This window comes from Hirundo rustica, chromosome 2 (genome assembly GCF_015227805.2).
Source record: "Hirundo rustica isolate bHirRus1 chromosome 2, bHirRus1.pri.v3, whole genome shotgun sequence".
Taxonomy (NCBI): domain Eukaryota; kingdom Metazoa; phylum Chordata; class Aves; order Passeriformes; family Hirundinidae; genus Hirundo; species Hirundo rustica.
In genome coordinates, this window is record NC_053451.1 from 229992 (window position 1) to 251575 (window position 21584).

The following is a 21584-nucleotide window of genomic DNA, read 5'->3' on the forward strand; positions in this document are numbered from 1 at the left end:
ATCCAGAAGGTTTAGATAATCCAGGTTCTGAAACAGCTCACTGAAGCCTGTGTGTAATCCAGCTTTGAAGCAGGATTTCCCAAGCAAACGAAGAAAAATTGCACCTTCTTCGTCTGTGACCCGGCTGAAGTAAATACAAATTGATCACATTCCCTCTCTCTTCCCAGCTGCATGAATTGTCTTTGTCACTTGGGAAAAGATTCTTGCAGGACCTGCAAAAGCCAGAGGTTTAATTATGTGAGGTTTGTAGCAAACAGAACCTCCCTGCCTGTCCAGATGTTTCACAGCTCTGGGACAAGGATCTTTGTTCTCTTCTGTGTTTCTATGGGGCCTGCTTTGCTGTGAAGACAGTGGAGGTGGTTAGATGTACTAACTAATACCAATATCTAGGTTTAATGCCTGTTGCCGTTGCCAGCTTTCCAAACAGAAGCAGCTCCTTGTTTGCAGAGCAATAGTCTAAGTATTGCCTGTTTTTTCAGGGATTATTTAGTGAATTTTGGGTCAAACCCATATAGGTATGGTCACACAGCAGCATCAAGGCAAGCTAACTTGGACTGTGGAAAGTTTAGCTGAGCTCTGCTGCGCAGTCAACATAACTATTGACAATATAATTTGTGACAATATTATGTGTTGGAGGGTTGGTGATGTTTAGAGTAGGAGCTCAAGCTGCCCTGAGAGCTGTAATTAACCATGTTGAAAACAGATTGAAAGTATAAAGGAGAGTAGGATTATTTTTCTTCAATGTCTGTGTTTCCTTCCTTTAAAGGTTTGAATGTCAAGAGGTTGCTGCTGCAGCCTCGGAATGCTGGGGAGATGGTGTTGTTTTGTTAATGCAGATCCTGATGGGAGTAGAAGTAGACTGTGCACATGAGCAGCTAGTGCTGAGGCACAGAAATGAACTGGCAGAAGGCTGCTTTATTTCTTAGGCAAATAGAAATATGCTGTGTAATTCAATGGGCTGGGAGGCGTGAGTCTGGGCTCTTTTGTGGCATTTCTGTGGGAAATCTGGAAAACGTCACCCGTGATTTGCACAGTGGGGAGCAGAGTTCAGCTATTTTTGGGAATGCTATTCCTGACTGTCAGTGAGTTGTGCTGTAACTGCGAGCACGTCATTTAGTTCTTGTATCTCCATATCCTCAAACAATCAAGTTTCAGCTCATTATAAACCAAGCTGCTTCTCAGTCTCAGGGATTACGTGGGAATGGCTTTGTATAGTTAAATTGGAATGTCACGGATATCTACTGAACCATTCCAATTGGTCAGTTTCAGCTGGGATTTGCTTACCTGGCCGAGTGTGGCTGCTTGTTGCAGCGGCTGCGGGCTTTGTCGGAGCATCGGGAAGCTGTAAAGGTTTTAGAGCCTCACACAGCCATACAACTTCTGCCACAGGCTTTAGAGAGCGTAACCCGTTTAGGAATAAAATGCAGCCTGCTCCCTGTCCAGCTTGGGTGTGGAGAAGGCCCTTTTCCCCCCAGGAGAGCTCCACGGCTTGTTTAACACGCGAATGCTGCGGCTCTTGCTGACAGGTTCAGCTGATCTTTTCATCAGAGGTCTCTTGCTCTGTGCCAGCCTTTCTTTCTTGTCCCACGCACAGATGAAATTGCTCCTTTTTCCATAACAGGAGAACGCAGGCCCAGAGGAGCCGTGGCGCTACGGGAGGGGGGAAGGCGAGGTGGACGCTGCAGAGCTGGAAAGGCTAATGGGGCTTTTCGCTCCGTCACACAGGTTCAGCGCCATCCGCTGTGCTGCCGCCGTGCTGAGGACACCGCCTGACGCTGCCCGAGCGCCGGCGCAGAGCCCCCAGAGGCAAAGGGACCCCGGCGCTGCTGGCGTGGTCAATGGCCACGGGCCCCCGGCTGCCAAAGCGCCCCCGCAGCAGCACAAAGGGATCATGGGGATGTTCGCGGCCAAAGCGGCGGCCAAACCCCAGGACACACCTAGGGAGACCAAAGCAGAGGCCAAGGAGGCCCCAGGTGTAAGTTACCTCAGACCCCCCGGGTTCGTGGCTTTAATGATCGGCTCGCACGCCACCTCGGTGACCTCAGCCGCCCCAGGCGCTGCTCCTCCCGCCGAGCCCACGTCCCACTGGGAGCGCTCAGTGACCCTTTGTGAGTGTTTAACTGTGTGCGGTCACCTGGGGCAAAAACGCCTCGTGCCGCGCTCTTGATCTCTCCACGAAAGCGTGTTTGCCGTAACCTCGGCGTTCCCCAATGAGCCGGATCTCCGGCCAGTGTAAACCAGCATAGCTGCCTTATGGAGACAATTGTTCCGTTGTCTGCAGCTATCCCAATATACACACCGCCGAGGACCTCGCTCTCTCCGTTGTGCTTAAAAGGATTTGTTTTGAGCGCTGAGTGAAACGTGAGAAGCCCAGGTCTTAAAAGTATCAAGGTGTTTAAACTTGGTCGGTGAGGGAAGTTTCAGAGCTTGACCTGTGCAAGACTAAATTGTTTATCTTCTGGACCGCTGTTTTTCCAGGACAGGATTATGTTTTCATTTTAATTAGTATAATTGTTTTTGAAGCATTGTGGCCTGAAAAATGGGTGTTAAAATGGCAGCATTCCCTGTGGATGGGTTGGCCTTTTTGTAACAGCTGAGTACATTTCGCTTCCTTTTTCTAATTTTTATAGAGAGTTTATAACTGGTGAAGTCTGCATGCTTTGAGAACTTTAGCGTCTGGTTGCCTTTTATTTGTGTGAAAATAAGTTGGATTAGGAGGCTGCACTTTCTTTAGTGGTATGGGGGTGTGTGGTGGCATGATTTCTCTTTTTGGTGGCTGCATTGGTGCAACAGAGCAGTGATACTTCCTTGCAAACAGCCCACGTGCCAGAGGAGCTGGATAAAACCTTCCTGGTTTGGCCAATCCCTGTTCTTTCCTCTGTCGCTGCTGTGAATTGAGGCACTGATGGCTTGCAAAAAGAACAGTTCTTTGCTGGGAGCTGACCCTAGTTCCAGGCACTTAATTTCAGTAACACTGTCAGCCATCAGATGGGAATGTGCCCCACTCAGATCTGTAGGCCTGGCTAAGGAGTCCTTAGTAACCTGCTCTGGCCTCTTTGATGCACGTAGTATCTAGTGAGTATCTTCAAATTCTCCAGAACAGAGAATTTGCTAAATTTGGTAAGCTCTAAGGCAGTGGGAACAAACACTATCAATTATTTTGCTTGTCCAGAAGAAGTGCTGTGCATCTGGAGGGCTGGGAGCAATTCCCGTGCTTATTCCTCTCTTTGTTTCCAGGTGTCTGCAGCAAGCAGCAAGCCATCAATAAAGAACAACATCATGAACAACTTTTTTGGAAAAGCTGCTATGAGTAAGTGCTTTTCTATTTTCAGAGGCCGTCATGGTCAAGGAACAACCTGTTGTAGTTACAAACAAACCACAAAACCCAAGCCTGAGGATTATTTGAAGTCTCTTTTCTTTTTTATTTATATTTTATTTAAACTGGCTAGAAATTAAAAGATATTCGGTAGAATCAAGTGTTTTGTACTAGAGCCGAGATGGGAGGCATACAGAAAGGAGCAGAACTCTTCCTCCCCATCCCTACTCTACCAAACTCATTGGATTTTCTTTATATCTCCTCTTTCCTAATAGTTTTCCATCCTTTCTTCTGCTCCTTTGCAGTCAAAGGGGTTAATGTTTTTATGTTTTTGCACACAGCTTTAAAAGCAAAAAATTAAAGAGTTTTCAGTGGAATTTTTCAGACAAAAAGCTTGCTGGAGAGAGATCAATTAAAATGACATATTTGAGCAAACTAACTCAGGAAGGATTTTTAGTGCAGAAGAAATCTGATTTAAAGTGAGTTCTCCTGGCTGGAAGATCAGCTATTGGTGAGATGTTTGCCAAAACCTGTGTTGCAGGGCATGTTAATGGTGCTTGCTTTTCATCACACAGCACTGAGGAGCCTGTTGTTAGTTTTAGGGTTAGTTTCTTTCCTAAAAACTGAAGGACTGATAAACAGGGAATAAAAATAAGGGGTGGCCTTTCTCTTTGAGCAGAGGTTAGGACTAGGTGGCCTCTGCAGTCCCTTCTGAATTATCCAAGTCTAAAGAAACTGTGCAGAAGCTTTTAGATATCGGAGTATTGGAAAAGGACTGTGGGACCTTCTTCAAAGTGAGTACAAGAGGCTTCAAAGAGGAATTTTGGGAGAGAGTAAGCAGCAAAATTCGCTTTCTAACAGACATCTGTCAGAGTTTTCAGGGGACAGTTCCAGCACTGTGCAGACAAAGCACAGCCCTGCTGGGGCTCTTTGAGTCCCTGTTTTGAGGAGACTGAGGGAGCTGAGGACACTCTCAGCCTAAGGACAGTCACTCCAATTAACTGGAGTAAAGTCTAAAGGTCTGAGAAGAGCCCTAGCCCAAAGCTCATGTGCTGAAAACCCAAAGGGGCATGGTCAAGGTTATCCAGTGGTGATGGGGGAGGATTTGTGGATGCCTTTCCATCATTTCCAAAGGGCTTCCCTTCTCTGCTGAGTCCTGTTGGGGAGCACATCGAGGAAACTCGTGAGGTGGCTGCGGAGAAGGAGCAAACTGAGCAGAACTGGAAATGATTATGTCTATGCAAGAGAGGGTGGGATTCCAGGAGTAAGATTTATTCCCTACGTGAATGTCTCCCCTGGCTTCAAAGGTTCCACCATTGCCAGAAACTCCTGAGTTAACAGCAGTGGGGTCCTTGGGCTTTCTGCTGTTGATCATAAATAAGAGAGCTGTCATTCCAGTGCTGTTTGCCCTTGCCCAGGGAAGCAGCCAGCCACTCCCAGAAAGGCCTTGGCATGATATTGTGGCCCTCCCAGCCTCTGACCCCACTGGTGATCTCCTGCCACTGCCTCCCAGTCCTCTTCCACAGAGTTTTAACTGCTGCAGCACACATGGCTTGACATCAGGAACAGCAGAACCATGGAAAATCACCTAGAAATTTAAGCATGCCCTTCTTTTTCCCATGTCTGATACAGCTTGGCCAATCTAGATCCCTGAATACATGATGGGTAGTGTTGTGTGTATTCTTGGTGCACAGAGCTAGCCAGCTGCTTTGGAAGTTGTCATTCAAACCGAATGCCCAGTGTTTGTTCTTTTTGAATGGTTTATTCACAGATAAACTTAAAGCCAACTCTGTGCCTGAGCAGCCAAAGGAGGAGAAGGAGGTAGTGAAGCCTTCAGTTGCTGTAGCAGAACCAGAGTCATCTCCTAATACTGTAGCAGAGAAACCTGGGAAGAAAACAGAGACTGCTAGAATTCAGCAAAAGGACAAGAAAAGGTGGGTCGTGCCTTTCAGGGTCCCTGTGAACCTGCTTGGGGACAGCCTGCGTGGAGCTGGCTGGTCGTACGATGCTGGCTCACCTCCTGTTTCCAGCTACTAAATGGTGTTGAAATTATCTCTCGGAACTTTTTCCTGGCGTTTCTTTTCCATTTGCTGCTGTAGGTGCCTCAGGGCCATTGGTGCCATTGCATATGGCAGGGGACAGGGCCGGGTTGTCCTCAGTGGGAGGGGATGACTTTGCCTGAGACAACCTCCCACTGCGAGCAGCCGTGGGAGAGACCCCGCAGGCGGCGTGGGGAGGCTGGCAGGAGCACCTGTCCTGCAGGGAAGGTGGGATATTCCCAAGCTTGTATGTACACAGCTTGCAGCACAAAGTTGTGCTTGTTGATCTCCGTAGCTCATGTAGGGCTGCTTTCAAGGCCGCTGGTTTACTTTGGGCCGAGGCTCCGAGTTAATTTTAAGTTCAGCCCTTTGTGTTTAATCCAACCCAAACTGACAGAGACAAAGAATCACTACAGTCTGATGGCTCTCTGGTGGCCTATGAGTAATTAATTGGTGGTCTCAATCCATTTCTAACTGAATAGGTAAGCACACCACCCAGCCCACCATCGCAGTTAGCACTAACTGCTTGTCTTATTGATAGTCTTGTCCGAGAAGCCAAGGGCCTGGAGGTGTTGGCAGCGTGGAGCTGGGAAGGCCACTTGGGCTGTCCCAGCTCTTTGAGGATACGTGGGCCTTTAGCCTCCAGGCTTGTTTCGTCTGACATGTCTCGCCAACATTAAAAAGAAAGAAGCTATTTTATTTTTCCAGTAGTCTTTAAAAATGGCTCCAGGATTCTGAGACACTACCTCATAGTCAGTCAGTGGCAAGCAGTCTGTCAAAAGAGCTTCTGAGTGATGCTTTTGGGGACATTGGGAGCCTGAGCTAAAGAGACAAGATCAGAAATACGCTCTTGCCAGGCTGCTGTGGCCAAGCGAGGTGAGGTGCTGGGCTGAACTGCAGAGGGGCTGAAGAAATCCTCCTTGTTTTGGAGAGCTGGATATGGGGAAGGATGAGAGGCCTGGGAATGATCGTGCACCTCTGCCTGGTTGTGTAGTGAGTGTACGGTTCCCAGTATGCGATGCTCATGTTTTTAAGAGGCATTTGATTTCCTTCCACAAGAAATGTGCTTGTTCAAATGCACGTGATGCTTTCCTGCACACGTGAGAGATAATGGGTATTCATTCCCTTTTTTTTCGCTTTACTTTCTGTGGCAGTAAAATGAAGAGAGCGGATAGGTCAGACGACGAGGAAGAAAGAGATCCTGAAAATGTCAAGAAAAAGAGGAAGCGAATCAAACAACTGCAGTCTGACAGCAGTGATGAGGAAGGTAAAAAGATCTGTAAACAATCAGGCATGTAGGTCTGATTTCCAAAACATTACTCTCCAAATCTGTTGTTCAGCGATTGAGGGAATAGTTTAAAGGACTAAAGACCGTGGAAATGGCTGTAGCCTGAGCTTTCTGTTTGTCTTTGTGCCTGCACTTGGGCAGAGAGCTGAGATGTCTCAAAACAAAGATTCGGTCTTTGTTTTAGCTTAGCTCAGACCTGGCTGTCTCCTCACCAAGTGTGCTGCCAGTGCCACTGATGTGTGGAAGGAGGTTCCAAGTCTCTTGTGAAAGCTCGTAAGGCTGGTCACAACCGGTTCACGTGGGGAGGAAACACTCACAAGTGGCCTCCCTCTCCTCACAGGGTCATTTTTAGTATCTTTATTCTGGGTGTTCGTCGAAAAGGTTTGGAAGACAGTGCTGGAAGCAAGACGTCCATAAAGAAAAGAGATAATAGGCAAGTTGGAGGCAAAGCGGCTGAGCCATCTCCCATGCGACTCCGCGTCTCCTCGGTGGCTGTGACAGGAGTGGGGTGCCCAGAACATTGCAGGATTTGGGCTTATAATGAGGAACAGCAGGGCTGGATCCCAAAGAATATGGATAATTGAGGTGACAAATGCCGTTCAATATAGACGACTGGAAAATAAATAGGAATTGAGCTTGAGAGCACGTGCTAAATGAACAGTCATCCAGCAAGCTGCTTAGGAAAAGAACTTGGGGATCATTAAGAACGAGTAATTGAAACCACCAGTGTGGTGTAGAGCTCCAGTGAAAGAAGGTGAAACAGAAATGGGGTGTATTGGTGAGGAGGTGGAATCCCTCAGGACAGCCAGAGCTGATTCTTCATTTAGTGTGGCTGGCATATGGGCAACAACCAGGACATCAGGAAAATCTGCGATGCCAGGGAAAGGCAGCTGCTGTTGGTATCTTTGCAGTATCTGTGACACTTCTAGGCCTGTTTTCATAGTTTCCCTGCTGCCCACATAATTTCAAATGATCTTTGTCATTAGGTATATATCACTTCTTAGGCTATTCCACAGGATGATAAATCTCTCAGGAAGCTGTTCTTCGTGATCAGCCTTAATTCCATGACATTCCAGTGTGAAGCTCCTTGTTTGGCTATAAAATATATTTATACATATATGCCCACACTCTTTGGAATTTATTTTTTTAAATGTTTGTCTTTCCATTTCATCATCACTCCCCTACTGACAAGCTGAGTTGTTCAGCTCTGAAGAGGGAATTTTGAAATCGGCCCATCCTTGCCTGGCTGGAATCTCTCAGGTCCTCCACATCCTGTGGGTGAGATTAGGCAGGAGTTTGGAATGTTGGAACACTCTGGAACTCTCTGGTCTCCTATGAGATACCTGTGTGACCTCAGCAGGTGTTTAACAGTTAATGCTTTTGAATGGGATGCCTCCTGGTTTCATTTATTTCAAGGTTTATATTCTCTTCGGTGACCAGAGATAGATAGAACCTGAGGGAATGGCTGGAGCTGTGTCAGGGCAGGTTTAGGTTGGATATTAGGGAAAAGTTCTTCCCTGAGAGGGTGGTCAGGCCCTGGGGAGGTATTTTGTCGCTGCTGTTGCTACTCCTGCATCAGAACCCTCTTTGTTCTTCATTTCTTTGTGTTGTGCATTAGAATTGGAACTCCATGCAAGTTACAGCACATGTATACAAATTTGGATATCACTCAGTTTGCCCTTTCAAAAGAGAAAATGGGAATTGAGAGAACTCAGCCCTTTGGTCCTGCTGTTTGCCTTTCTAAATCCTACCAGATGAAAGAAGATAGATTTGAATTGTTTGGAATATTTCTAATGAGTCCAAAGGGGTATTAATATATTCTGTATTGAGGTAGAGAACTGTGAGTTGGATGAAAAAAACAATTAAAAAAAATATATACAGCAGCTGGACTTCAAGAGCATCTGTCCTTGGAAAGGTTGGAAACAGGTTTCTCCAGAGAGCAGGGGCAACTTGAATCAACAGCATCAGTGAGCAAAATGGGCCCTGGAGTGACAGGCACACTTAGCAGGGTTTTGTGGGTGTGAAACTCAGCCTGCATGGCTGATGTGAAGGCTTATGGGCAATTCCATGTCAGGCCAGGTCTTCTGCCTAGTTCTATATTAGTCTGCTCTTGTGGCACTAAAAGTAGCCCTAAATAAGCTCTCCTTACACCAGCATCAGCACATTGTACCACGCTGGAAATGCAGAGAGGGCATAAGGCACAATCCTCTCCATTTAAATGATTTTTCATTAAAAAGTTATATTGGTACGAGGGTTCCTTAGTCACTGCGGGTTGTTTTGCTTCCAGCGCCAGGATAAACTCCACAAATGCGCCCACAGAGGACAGGAGGTTTGGCAGCCTCAGCTGTACCAACACAGGCAGCGTTTCCCAGTGTTGACAAGCGTTTTATAGCCACTTTGGAGGGTGATTTCAGTGGCACTGTGACCTACAAACTCCATGGGTTTTGGAGAGCCACAGCAGAAGCACTAAAGCTTCTCACAGTTTTTCCAGGCAGGGTCAGAGCAAACCGAACAAAGCCAGGATTTACATCTTTGGTCCATCCAGTTGCCCAACTTGTATCCATTTCATGCAGCTGTTGCTGTTGAGCAAACTGTGGGCAGCAGCTAGTGGTTGACTCAGGAATTATCACATGTCAGAGGGCTGTGTTGGCTAGAAGAGGATAATAAAGTAATAAAAGAGCTTGATAGTAGTCCTAAACACTCTGACGTGGGGAGAACGTGCCTTCTGCTTGCCAAAAGCTGGGGAAATTATTTGAAGGAAGCTGAAAAAAGCCCAAATTTCCCCCAAGGAATCTAGTGGAGCTGGCACACTGGCAATGCCTTCAGCAGCCTCTGCTTGAGCATGGCAGAGGCTTTTCACCAGGCTGGTTTTCAGCCCTCTTAGCTCATCCTCTCCTGAAGGGCCCTTTTCCAAGGGCCGAGGCCAGGCTGCGCAGTGGTGGTTCAGTTTGGTGCTGGGCACTCTGCGGAGGCCTTAGCTGAGACAGGGATAAGCTCTGGGAGTTGTGAGCTCTCCGCAGCCCCTCGGCTGCCCCAGCGCTTCCACCTGGGAGCGGAGCCATTGTTTGGCTCCGTCCTCGCAGCGCTGCCAGCCCCGGCCCTCCGGGGCGAGGTGAAACCCCAGGCACGTTATCCCACTGCGTTTGCATTCCCCTGCCTCCTTACTGCAGTAGTTGGGAGGCCGAGTTCTCGTTTGAGGAATGTAATTTATGACTGGGCCTTGGCAGCCGTGCGGTTCCACCGGAGCCCTGGGTAACCTCCGCGGTCAGCTGGCCGCGCGCCTGGCAGCGCCGGAGCTCCTCACGCCGACCTAATCCCTGGGGACAGCTCCAGAGCCCGGCTCCGTGTTGGGATGAGGGCGGTGCTGCAGCCGGCGGGGCTGCGAGAGGAGCCAGGCAGGCACTGTCTGCTCCAGCCACAGCCGGGTCGTGGTGAAGCAATAGGTCACAGGAGCGGTTTGTTCCCCGCGTTCCCAGCTCTCCCCCGCATCCCAGGGTTTGCGTGGCAGCGTTTCTCACTTGGATCTCCTGGAGCTCTGTGCTCCTGCCAGCCCCACGGGAGGGTGACCCTGCCTTGCTCGTTGGTCTAAAGCTCTGCTTGTCTCACTTGGACATTGCTGGTAGAGGCTCCAGAGCTCACTTTGCTCGGTACAAATGTGTGAAGGTGTCCTTGACTGGTTTGATCAGTCTTGGCATTGAAGGGAGTCCGTTGAACCCAGAGGAGAGCAAAGAGATGAAACAGTGAGAGAATCAGCTTTGTTTTTTTGCCGTGGTTTGGATTTTTGTGGGTTTTTTTGGCTTGGGTTTTTTTTTTCAAATAAAAGTTTGAGACGTCCCTTTTAGGATCTTTTAGGATGTGTGACAGTGTACTGCACTAAACTCTTGGCTTTAGCTAATAGCATGGATTGTTTGGATTGTGTAGCACCACCAGTGAAGCAACAACTGTTTTACCACACCCCGCCTCTTTCTAAACAAATTACTGTCAGTCTTTTTAACAAGTAAGTGAAATGTATACCTAAAACCTGCCAGTACCTATGCTTGGTTTTAAAGTTTCCCTTGGTGGAACAGACTTTTTTGGCTTACCAGAAATCCCCAGCACGCTTCTCCCATCCTGTCCCACTCTCCTTCCTTTGGGAACCGCAGAGTGTAGCGTTAGACCTGTGTGCCATCAAGGTGTTCTTCTTCTTGGCAGATGTCCCACCATCCCCCACAGCCGAGGAAGAGAGAGCTCCATCTCCACCACCTGTACCTGCTCTGAAAACTGAACAGGAGTCTGCATCCACAGAGGTGAGAGCAGATTAGAGAGTTAACTGCCCAAAATGAACTCCTGGTTTCTCACAATGCTGCAATGTCCTCCAGGGCTCAGGTGGAGCGAGGAAGAGGAAGCGGAAGCGTGTGCTGAAATCCAAGATGTTTATTGATGAAGAGGAAGGCTGTATGGGTAAGACTGGCTGTGCCCTGCACTCACTGGAGCTCACTTCATCGGCCATTTTAACAGGCCAGCCCTCCCAGGCTTAGAGAGGTTCCCAAAATCACTTAATTTTCCCACTTGGAACTCGTGCTTGCAGACTGAGGTAACTGTGCCTCTGGTGAAGGCCTGGTCAGAGCTGTAGCTGAATCCTTACCCTTTTTTGATTATTCACAGATTTTCCTTCTTTTTTTTTCCCTTTTTTCCTGCCATCATGGTTACCACCTTTGTTTACTCTCCTCTCCAAAGCTGCAAGCTTTTAAAGATGGTACAGAAAGAGCTTTAGGGTTTGGGATAAATTCTGGCTGAGATAACTTTGTCATTTTTTGGGGTTTTTTTCCTTTGAGGATAAATCCGAAGCTGTGCAGAACTTGATTATATGTTAAAGAAACTTACAGTATCCCAGATAAACAGGGAATAAGTGGGGGCTTAAATACTTCATAGGGTTTCTGTTTCTGATAAGGGTGGCTCTGCTTTTAGAAGGGAAGAGAGTCCCTGCAGAAGTCCTGAGAGCCAGAGGCTTTGAATTCCAGCCTGGAGAAAGCTGTGTAACACCACTGTATTTGTTTCCTCCGTGCTTTCTTTGTTTCCTCCATTTCCTTTGTGACATTGAAGTAGAGACCTTCAAAATACGTTGATTGGGGTTTTGGTGTGTTTTGGGGGTTTTTTTGGAGGCTTTGAACACTTAAGAGCATGGAATGGTTTTTGCAGTGCTGTTGTCAGCCCGATTGTATGGGATGCTTTCATTCTCCAGCCTGGCTGGACTGAGGGGATGCCAGTGGAGCTCAGCCAGTGCTGGGGGAGATGTGGTGCTGTTGTCCAGGTCTGTCGTGGTGCTGGGCATGGAGAGATCCGGGCATTCCTGGCCCAGCTCCGGAGCTGCATGGCCCGGGCTCAGCCTGTGTCTGTTTGCACCTGTCTGCAGGGCTGCATCTTCTGGTTCCCATTAACTTGCTGTGTCTCCTTTGAAGAAACACAAAGCTGTAGCTCTCAGCAGCTGGCTGCACTGGGACGGAAATCCCAAGTACTGCATTCTTGTCCAAGAATTGGACTTACACAGACTTTTGGACAGCTTTGGCTGATTACTTTGTGGGGTGTTTTGCTCTCCCATCCCAGACAGAGCCATTAAAACACACGGAAGGAAAATGGAACAAAATAGCATTAGATGGGGAGTTGATCCGTACAAATTCTGCATGCAGAGCACAGGAATGTCTCTTCCAGGTTCAGCTGGGAATACTGCCTCTCTTTCTCTGCTCTTCACCCCCACAGGGTTCCATAGTCCCTTGGAAAAGCCAGACTCCCTGTTTTACAGTTCAAATCCATTTTATGAAAAGGGAATGCAAGGCCCTGTTGTGCCCTTGGGAGACAGATCCTATGGAATGGAGAGGGATGGAGCTGGGATACTGAGGAATTGGATGTGGAGGAGATGCTGCTTCCTCTGCTACAAATCCTCCAGCCTGTTGTGCAGGATGTGCTGTCTGGTTATTGTCCAGTTTCTCTCCTCCCTTCCATTCCCCACCCTTTCCCTGCATAAGCCTAATAATTCAAAGGCTAAATAACTTGCAAATCTCCCAGGCTAATGTCAATTTTAGTTATGCTTTGAAATATAGGGGGTTTTTCCTCCTCTCCCTGGTGTCTTTTTATTTTTAAACCAATGATAGGTTTTAAGAGATGTTAAATCCTAACATTAGAATGAGGCTGTACTTTATATTTCTCCACAATTTTAAGTGATGGTTTTCACAATAGCTGCAATAGCAAGGAATTGGTGTCAAAAAGCAAAAGTAATTTAGGGACTGGCCCTCAGGGAAATTGAGCAATTAAAGTGTGTGTGGAGTTAAGCACAAGACACATTCCTAGGCATCAACAGAAATCCGTGGATTGAGGGCCTGCTCTTAGTCTCTAGTAAAAGGGAATTATTGGGGTTTAAGCTTGTGTGTTTCTACCTTGCACTTTCTGAAGCTTCAAAGGACACACATGGGCTTGGAGATTGGAATATCCACATGTGCACTGGAGGGAAATTAGTGTTACAGCATTTTAGAGCTCCCATCATTTGAGCCACTCTGATTTAGAGTCTGGCTATGAGTGGGGCATCAGTAACTGTATCTGTGTACCCGTAGGTGCTGCAAATACAGACTTGTGAAGTTCAGCTGAGATTGCAGCCAAAGAAAGTTGATCTAAGCTGTGTTACTGCAGCTGAAGGAGGTTAACTGCACACTTCAGGAGTTCCCAGCGGTTCCTGACAGGGCTGACAACAGGATAAGGTTTTTGAGTTCACCCAGTGGTCTGTGGAAGCTGCTCTCTGAAAAGCCTGTTGCTTCTGAAGGGAGATTGCTTGGTGTGCAGTCCCTATTTGAGGTTCTGCTAGTGCTGCCCCAGGAGGATTTCATAGCATTCCTCTTCCCAGTCTCTGGTGACGTAGGAAACCTTATTTAATTTGATGCATTAATACAAGTGAAAGCCAGTTTCCCAGAAGAAGGGAAGTTAAGACATCTGTTTAAAAGAATACAGTTGCTAAAGAAAAATGGCTTACTAGAAGAATCCCAGAGCACTGCTGGGAAAGCTGATATAACAACATTTACTGGGATCTGACGGTGGCTTTCATCAGTGGAGCTGACTCCAGTTTAATTTCCGTGAGCGTTGTTTTATATCCCTGGGCTTTCCATGGCCGGACGCTGACAGCGGTGAGCTGGCAATCCCCTTCAGGCAGAGTCCCTGATTGCAGACACGGCTTTGGGCTGATTTTTTATAAAGGATTTCTTTATATTCGCCCTGTGTTTGGCCGCCTCTGTGGAAAGAAGCTGCCCCAAAGGGTTTGTGCCCCTTGATATGGGCAATGTCTGCTTTGTTCTTCCCTAATGTGCTGTCCAGTGTGCTGGTGAGAGCAAGCTTGGGGATGTCTCTAGGTCATCTTGCCTGGATTTCTGGACAATCTGATTGCTTTGGCCCCTCTGGAAATCAGACCAAGTCAGAATGGTGGGGTTTAGCCATAAAGTAGATGTTCCATTGTCTAATGCTGAACTACTGATTCTGATCTCCTTCAGATTTGTCACTTTCTGATGGCTGCTTGTCAGCCTTTGCCATAGGAATTAGAACCTCAAGATAATTGCAGTTGGAAAAGCCCTCTAAAGTCATTGACTCCAACTGTTCCCCCAGCACAGCCCAGGCAACACTGGCCCATGTCCCCCTGTGCCACATCCACACGGCTTTTAAATCCCTGCAGGGATGAGGACTCCAGCACTGCCCTGGGCAGCCGTGCCACGGCTGGACAGCCCTTTTAGGGAAGGAATTTTCCCTAATACCCAACACCTTGGCACAACTTGAGGCCATTTCTTACTGCTTAACCTTGAGCTATGGACTTAATTCCTGTGTCTGACATGTGCTCCTTGAACTCAAAACGTTCCTTTCCAGGAGTGCAGTGGGAAGGCTGCAATGAGGTCTTTGGTATAAAGATGGCTTAAACATCATCGTCCTCTGCTCCCTTCCCTCTTCTTTCCACCAGTGACTGAGAAGGTTTATGAGAGCGAATCCTGCACGGACAGCGAGGATGAGTTTCCCAAGCCCAAGGCGCCGGCTCCACACAAACAACCCGTGCTGCCCACGAAGAGAGAACCAAAAGAGGAAAGGAAGAACCTGAAGAAAGGGGCAGCTCCTGCCAACAGAGCCAACAAACAGGTCTCCATCATGGGCTTTTTCCAGAAGAAATGAACTGGGTCGGTCTCCCAGTCCTCTTGGCAGCTTTGGGAGTGTTGCTCCCTTTTTTCGTGTGGCTCTCTGCAAGCTGCTGCTGCTTGTGGAGGCCAACGTGCAACCCCTGGTTATGCAAGGTGTCCTGCTTACTGTGTAAGGAAGCCCTCTGGACTAGATTTTGTATCAGAGAAAAGTTTTTATTCGTTACTGCAGTCATTTCAGTCATCTTCACTAAGCGGTGTGGGAACTGCCAGCTAGAAGCAACATCTAGAGGAATTCTTGAAAGGCTGTTAAATCTGTTCACATGAAATTGTATTTTTTGTAATGACCCCTTTGGTGCTAAGTTAGAAGAGGAGTTGGGGCGTTTTTCTCGCCTCTTTGTATGCCCTCAGCTCTTCAGATTGATCCAGATGTTCACGTGGGGTAGAAGCTGTAATGTAGCAGATCTTCAGGCACAGACACAAATATTGAACATCTGCTTCAGCTTTAACTGAATGAAATGTGCTTCATTTTCCCCCTAAGACTGGTAAATAGTTTTTGCTCTGCCTTTCATAATCTTTTTTTGGACAAAGCAGCACATATAAAATTCTCTTACTCTTTTCTTCCTTGAACGTATCCTCTTGTAACTTGCTCAGATGCCTAATTATAGACTGGGACACTGTTGGTGTTCTGTCTTTACAAAAACATCCTTGAGGCTTCCCACCCAATTGGCTCTGGAGTAATTGGGGGAAGGCTTTGCTGTTATTGGGAAAGAACTGAATCTTTAGCCTTGGAGGCCAGTGAGTCAGAGGGAAGGGTGATTAGAGGGCACTGCTGATAACACCAGGCAGGTACAGGGAACAGTGCAGCTGCATTGCAGGGTTGGTAGCTGTTGTCTGAAGGGTTTTTTTACAGGCATAAGCCAGACAAGAGAAGAGTTTTTCCGTGGACATCTCGTCATCTGCCTGCTGAAGGAAGTGTGTCACGGCACATGGTCCTGAGGAACCTGTTATGGGAGAGGAATAAAGCACAGCAATCCTGTTAACCAGGAAGGAGCTCTTGATCTGAGCCTCCTGCTTGGCTGGTGCTGAGGCTGATAGACAGATGGAAAAGATTTCCCAGAGGGGTTGATGCAGAGCACTCCTGAAGCTTGGGCTGGTGAGTGCTCCCAGACAGGAGCTGGTGTCGTCAGTGGTTGGTTGAGAGGAGCTGCTGCACCCCAGCAGCATCGCTGGGTGTGTGCCTGTGCTGTGGCCTGGGAAGAGAATGAACAACCTTATTCTGGTTTAATGAAGAAAGTTTAGCTGTTGAGAGAAAACCCTACCCTGCTGTAGTGGTTCTGTTGTTCTTGAGTTGAGGGGGTGTTTAAAGGTAACAATAAGTAACAAATCCCATTTATCTAAGGAAATTTTTTTGTTTGTTTTGTTTGGTTTTCATTTGTCCTTATTCATTAAATAATGTGTCAAATCCTGATTTCCAAGGGTTGTGATATTTGACTGCATGGAAGTCAAAGACATTTCTCTGGTGAAGTGGGTGAAGATTTCTTCCATCAAAACCAGGGCCGGAAGCTTTGAACAGAGTGTTTTTGGGCATCTGAAACCTCGGAAAACCAGGATTTGTATTGAATTTGGACCCCTGGAGTGTCATTCCTGTGGCAGAGGGACAGGATGGGGTGTCCTGGTGCTCCTGCTCCTCACCTCTGCCGTGGTCTCACTGGAACTCCTGGCTCCACCCCGACTCCTGTAACCAGATCGACGTCATACGGCACTTCCTCAGGAAAATGACTTAATGTCTGCAGGAGCAGGACCCGGGAGAACTTCACACTTCCAAAAATCATGATCTCATACTCCCCACTCCTGCACTCCATGGGCTGCCAGCCCCAGGGGGGCTTCAGGCCCCTGGATGCCCCCTTGGCCGAGGCTGGAGTGTCCCCACGCGGTGCCTGGGAGCAAGGAATTGGGGCTGGAGAGAGGGAGAGGGCTCCCTGGTGCCTGGGGTCACTCCTTTGGCACTCAGGGACTGGAGGGGGCAAAATGTCCCGGCACCAGGCTCTGGCTCTTGGAACATGGAGCACATCTCCTGCCTTGGGATGTGGTACTGGTGGGGCTCAGGGTCCAAAGGCTCCTCCTGGAGATGCAGAGATCTTTATACCCATGCATGTGTCATTTTTATGTGGAGATCAAATCCCAGGGGAATCTGCTCTCCTCTTCCCCCTGTATCTCCCTTCCCACCACATTTACACCCTCAGAAGAGGCAGTGGGAGAGGTTCATTCAATGAAGTGCAGTTTATAGTGTTTTTTTTTCCTCACAGCTTTATTTCAGGCAGAGGAATCTTTATCCTTGTTTTCCAGGTGCACTGAGGAGTTGCACTGTCAGACACCCCAGGCTGGAGCTATAGCTGCACTGGGCTCTTGTGGGACAAGGTGCTTCTGAACCAGCAGTCCCTGGGAGGGGGCTGGAAGTGCTGCTCTGAGGGATACAAAAGCCCCATCCCTTGTTCAGGAGACGGCTGAGCTGATTTATGACCTTCCTTCCCACAGGGCAGAGCCTGCTCGGAAAAAGCCCTCACGCACTTCCCGCTCGGGCCCCGCTCGGGCCCCTGGGAGAGAGCAGCCTGAGGGATCCGAGGAAGCGCCGCTGGCGCTGCCGGGGGACAACTGGGCTGGGCAGGAGGGTGTCCCGGCAGCCGGCTGGGAATTGTTTTGCTCTCCCAACAGGCGATGCCAGCTCGGCCGCAGACACCGGAGCAGGGAACAGCACGGCCTTATAAGGAAGCAAAACGCGGCTCAGCGATTCTGAGGGGCAGCGGGACCTGCCGGGGCCGTGCCTCAGCGCGGGGACCACAGAATCGCGGAGTCCAGTACGTGGGGAAACCACTCCCGGCCCATCGAATCCACACCGTGCCTCATCCCCACCTTGTCCCCAGCCCAGAGCTCTGAGTGCCACCTCCAGGCGTTCCTTGGACACCTCCGGGGATGGACACCTCCAGGGATGGGCACTCCAAACCTCCCTGGGCCGCCCCTGCCAAGGCCTGAGCACCCTTTCCATGGGGAAATTCCTGGTGATGAGCCTCCCCCTGGCCCAGTCATTCCCTCTCCTCCTGTCCCTGTTCCCTGGGAGCAGAACCTGGCCCCCCGGCTGTCCCCTCCTGTCAGGGAGTTGTGCAGAGCCACAGGGTCCCCCCCTGAGCCTCCTTTTCTCCAGGCTCAGCCCCTTCCCAGCTCCCTCAGCCCCTCCTGGGGCTCCATGCCCTTCCCCAGCTCCATTCCCTTCCCTGGGCATGCTCCAGCCCCTCCAGGTCTCTCTTGTCAGGAGGGGCCCCAGAGCTGCCCTAGCACTGGAGGTGCCCCAGCCCAGGCCAGGGGCCGTTGGCCTCTTGCTCCCCTGGGCTCACCTGTGTTCATGTCCAGCCACTGGCACCCCCAGGACCTTTTCCAGCAATCCAGCCACTCTGCCCCAGCATGGAGCACTGCCTGATTCTCCCTGTCTGAGAAATGTGGTGCACATGAAGTGTGGCTGCTCCTGCCCAGGTGGAGCCAAGGGATGAGCACGGGGGCATGGCTGCTGCCCAGGGAGCATCACCACGACCTTGGCCTGGGCACAGAAGGGAAGGGAGTGGAGCTGCAAAACCAAGGGTGGAAAAGCATCCATGGGATTTTGGAGATGGCTTTTCCACATCTTTCCTCCCACAGTGGGTACTACATCCCACTCCTGCGGTGGGATCCACGTGCAGTAGCCAAGCCTCCCATCCCACGAGGGCACCAGGGCTGTGATGCTGAGGAAGATAAGCCATCCTGCCTGGGTGTTAAGCACTCCCCCCAAGAGCCGAGCATCCCACCTTGGGGCTGGGCATCCTGCCTTGATGCTGAGCAGCCTCTCTTGGGGCTGAGCATCCCCCTGGCACGGAGCCCTGCAGCCTTCTGCAATCCCTCATCTCCCCTTGGCCTGATTCGCGGCTCGTTGTCCCTCGCTGTCCCCAGCCCCAGGAGCATCCCCGGAGCCGCAGCTCCCGAGCCTCCCGGCACGTCCCGGCGTTGTTTACTCCTCCTGTCCCGCCGCGTCGCTTCACCCCAGCGCTTCCTGGGCTGGTGTCTGAAAATAGATATTTTTAACCTTTTAAAAATAGAAAGTCTCGCGGAACAGCAGCTCCTGTTTTTCCATTCCCTTCTCATTTCATTTCAGGGCGACGGAACCCGAGCCGGGCCACGCCGGGGGTGGCAGGAAGGCGGCCCCGTAAACAGGCTCCTGCAAAAGGGGCACTGGGGAGAACACACGTGTGCCTTGAGAACGAAAAGAAAGGGAAGAAAGAGAAGGAAAGAAAAAAAGCGACTAGAAAGGCCGGCCACTTTTCGCACGGGGCCTTATTTGGTGTTTTCATGAAAAGTTATATCTTCACACTGTAAAAAGTGCCACTTATTACTCATGCTTTACTAGGTAAGTGTATTTTCCTTGGCAGCAAGTGCTCTGGGGTTTTTTTCTCACTTCACTACTCCCGTACAAACTATTTCGAAGGTTTCATTAGTTTCTCCACCAGAACTGGCGCTGCTGCCGCTGTCTGAGGGCCGGGCTGTTAAACCGAGACACAGCCGCCGTTTGTTCGGGACGTTCTCGGCCCGACCTGCGGGGCTGTAAAACCCCAGCGCGGTGTCCTGCGGCGGGGCCCACAGGGCGCCCTTTCAGCCCCATCTCCGCAGCTGCGGGGACACGGCTGTCACCGGTGTCACCCTGCCACCAGCATCGCCTGCGGGTGGGCACTGCCTGTCCCAGGGTCACTCCGTGGTGTGTGGGTGTTGCTGCGGACATCACCCGTCCCGTGTCGCAGAGCAGGGCTGCCACCCCATCCCCTGCTCGTTACAGGTGCGTGGCTGTCACCCCGTCCCCATGAAGTGCATTGATGTCACCCTTTCTTCAGACCACCCTGGAAAGGGGGATGTCACCCTCTCCCTGTTGTCACTGCAGACACACGGCGATGTCACGCTGTCCCTAAACATGTGGATGTCACCAATCCGCATGCATTGCCTCTGCGTGGACATCAGCCATCCCGTGGTCCGTCCCACGTGTGGGTGTCACCATCACTATGCTCAACCACTGCCTCGTCCTCGGGGTCACGGCACACCCGGCGAGATCACCCTGTCCCCATGGTCACTACGTGTCCGTGGGCATCACCGTGTCCCGGGGTCCCTGCAGACACATGGAGTATCCCCTCCACCAGCCCTTGTACCCCGGCGTGGGCATGGTGAGCTGTGGCACGGCACTGCCGCCAGCCCCGTGCCCGTCCTGCCGGCCACCACCGCCCCCGGGCCGCCTGGCTGCGCTTCCCGCCGCTCTAAAAGCCAGCTTTGTGTTTTACAGCCAGGCCTTCGCTTGGCACACGATTTTAATTAGAGTCTGGTTACACGGCTCGGCAGATGTGGAATGTATTTCTTAGCCCAGGTGGAATAAATCTATTGCCATAAAAACCAACCCCCCTGTTATTAAATTCTCCCTTCTAAATAGCCCAGTATTGAGATGTACAGCCCCCTGGACCCCCCCGCCCACTCCCCCTCAATGCAAACCCTTTTCTAAGTGCTTAATGAGCTTTAATTTTATTATATTCCCTGACTGTATGGAACCGGCTTCTGGTCCTGGCGCAGGTTCCTGGCTACCAGCCCCTCTGCCAGGGGTACAGGGACTGGAGAGCCCCACGGCCGCTGGGCTGTCACGGGGCTGGGCTGCCCCGGAGCACAGGGGTCATCCCCATGGCAGGACTCAGGTGGTCGTGTGGTCCCCGGTGACAGGGACGTGCCAGGGGGACTGATGCCTGCAGTTTGGAGACCTGTGGCTGCTGGGGGAGTCCTGGGGTGACCGGCTGCGAGGTCCCGGTCACCACAGGGACACCCCTGCCCTTGGCAGGTCTCCTGTGGTGCACGGGACGTCCCCCGGGATCCGCAGAGGGTGTGGCTCAGTGCCAAGGCCAGAGGTGACAGGGGTTGTCTCGCCAGGATGTCACCGTAACTCAAGCGGTGAAACAGTGGCTCCGCCCTCGCTGGGAACAGGGCTGAACAGGGGGGCACACCCGCCGGGGGACGCTGGAGCTGGGGCACTGCACCCCCTTTCCCAGGGAATTCCCCAGGATGCACCCCGAGGAAGGGGCATCTCCTCACCCACACTCCCCTCCGTTAGTCTGAGCAGTGCCATGGCCAGTGGTTGGCAACTTCAAAACTCACTACAGGGGGAAAAAACAACCCAGGAAGCAGCACCTGCTTCCCAAGGTCCCATCTCTCCCAGCAGGGACCACGGGCTGGAAAGGGGAGCAGACTCTGCCCTGCTGGCATCAAAGCAAGGACTGGAGCCCAGGTCAAAGCCTGGGGAGCTTTGTGACCTATCACAGTGCTCGAGCCTCTCAAAAAGCTCCAGGATGTCTAAAAACCAAAACAAACAAGGAGAGGGGGAAAAGAGAATGTAGAAGAGAAGCATGGTCAGAGTCCATCCTGCAGGATCACCAGGATGTCATTTCCCACAAGTCTTCCACAGACATCCTCCACTGCATCACCCCTAACCACGATGTTTGAAGAAGAAAGTCCCAGGGATTTTTGCGTGCAAATGATTTCCCCTCCCTCCCTATACCTTGGGGATAGATAATAAAACCGCAGGCCCTGTGAGGAGCAGAGCCTGGGCCCTCACCACCAATTCCCAGCTGGGAGACTTGGCTATGGGCTCCCCCAGGACTTTTTCCCCAGCTGGCCTCTCCTCTGGCCCGCTGGCTGGGAATTTGCAACCACTTCTGTGCCAAGGAGCTGCGGATGACGTTATCCCTCCTCCCCAGACC

General features: G+C 50.4%; 1 protein-coding gene across 7 annotated transcripts in view; it reads left to right on the forward strand.

Moving 5' to 3' along the window:
• The window catches only part of POLD3 (DNA polymerase delta 3, accessory subunit), a 33689-nt gene extending 13683 nt beyond the window's left edge, over positions 1-20006 (forward strand). The window contains exons 6-15 of one of the 7 annotated variants that reach the window (XR_009207581.1): positions 1726-1975; positions 3238-3310; positions 5088-5250; positions 6510-6622; positions 10835-10929; positions 11002-11083; positions 14610-14782; positions 17494-17636; positions 18959-19633; positions 19736-20006. Coding sequence is in view for 3 of the 7 variants with exons in the window: in XM_040089721.2 (XP_039945655.1) it covers positions 1726-1975; positions 3238-3310; positions 5088-5250; positions 6510-6622; positions 10835-10929; positions 11002-11083; positions 14610-14782; positions 17494-17636; positions 18959-19013 (1147 nt within the window). In the remaining 4 variants the exon portion in view is untranslated. The other 6 variants (XR_005704387.2, XR_009207580.1, XM_040089721.2 and 3 more) reach the window with 6 other exon arrangements.
• The last annotated feature ends 1578 nt before the right edge of the window (positions 20007-21584 follow it).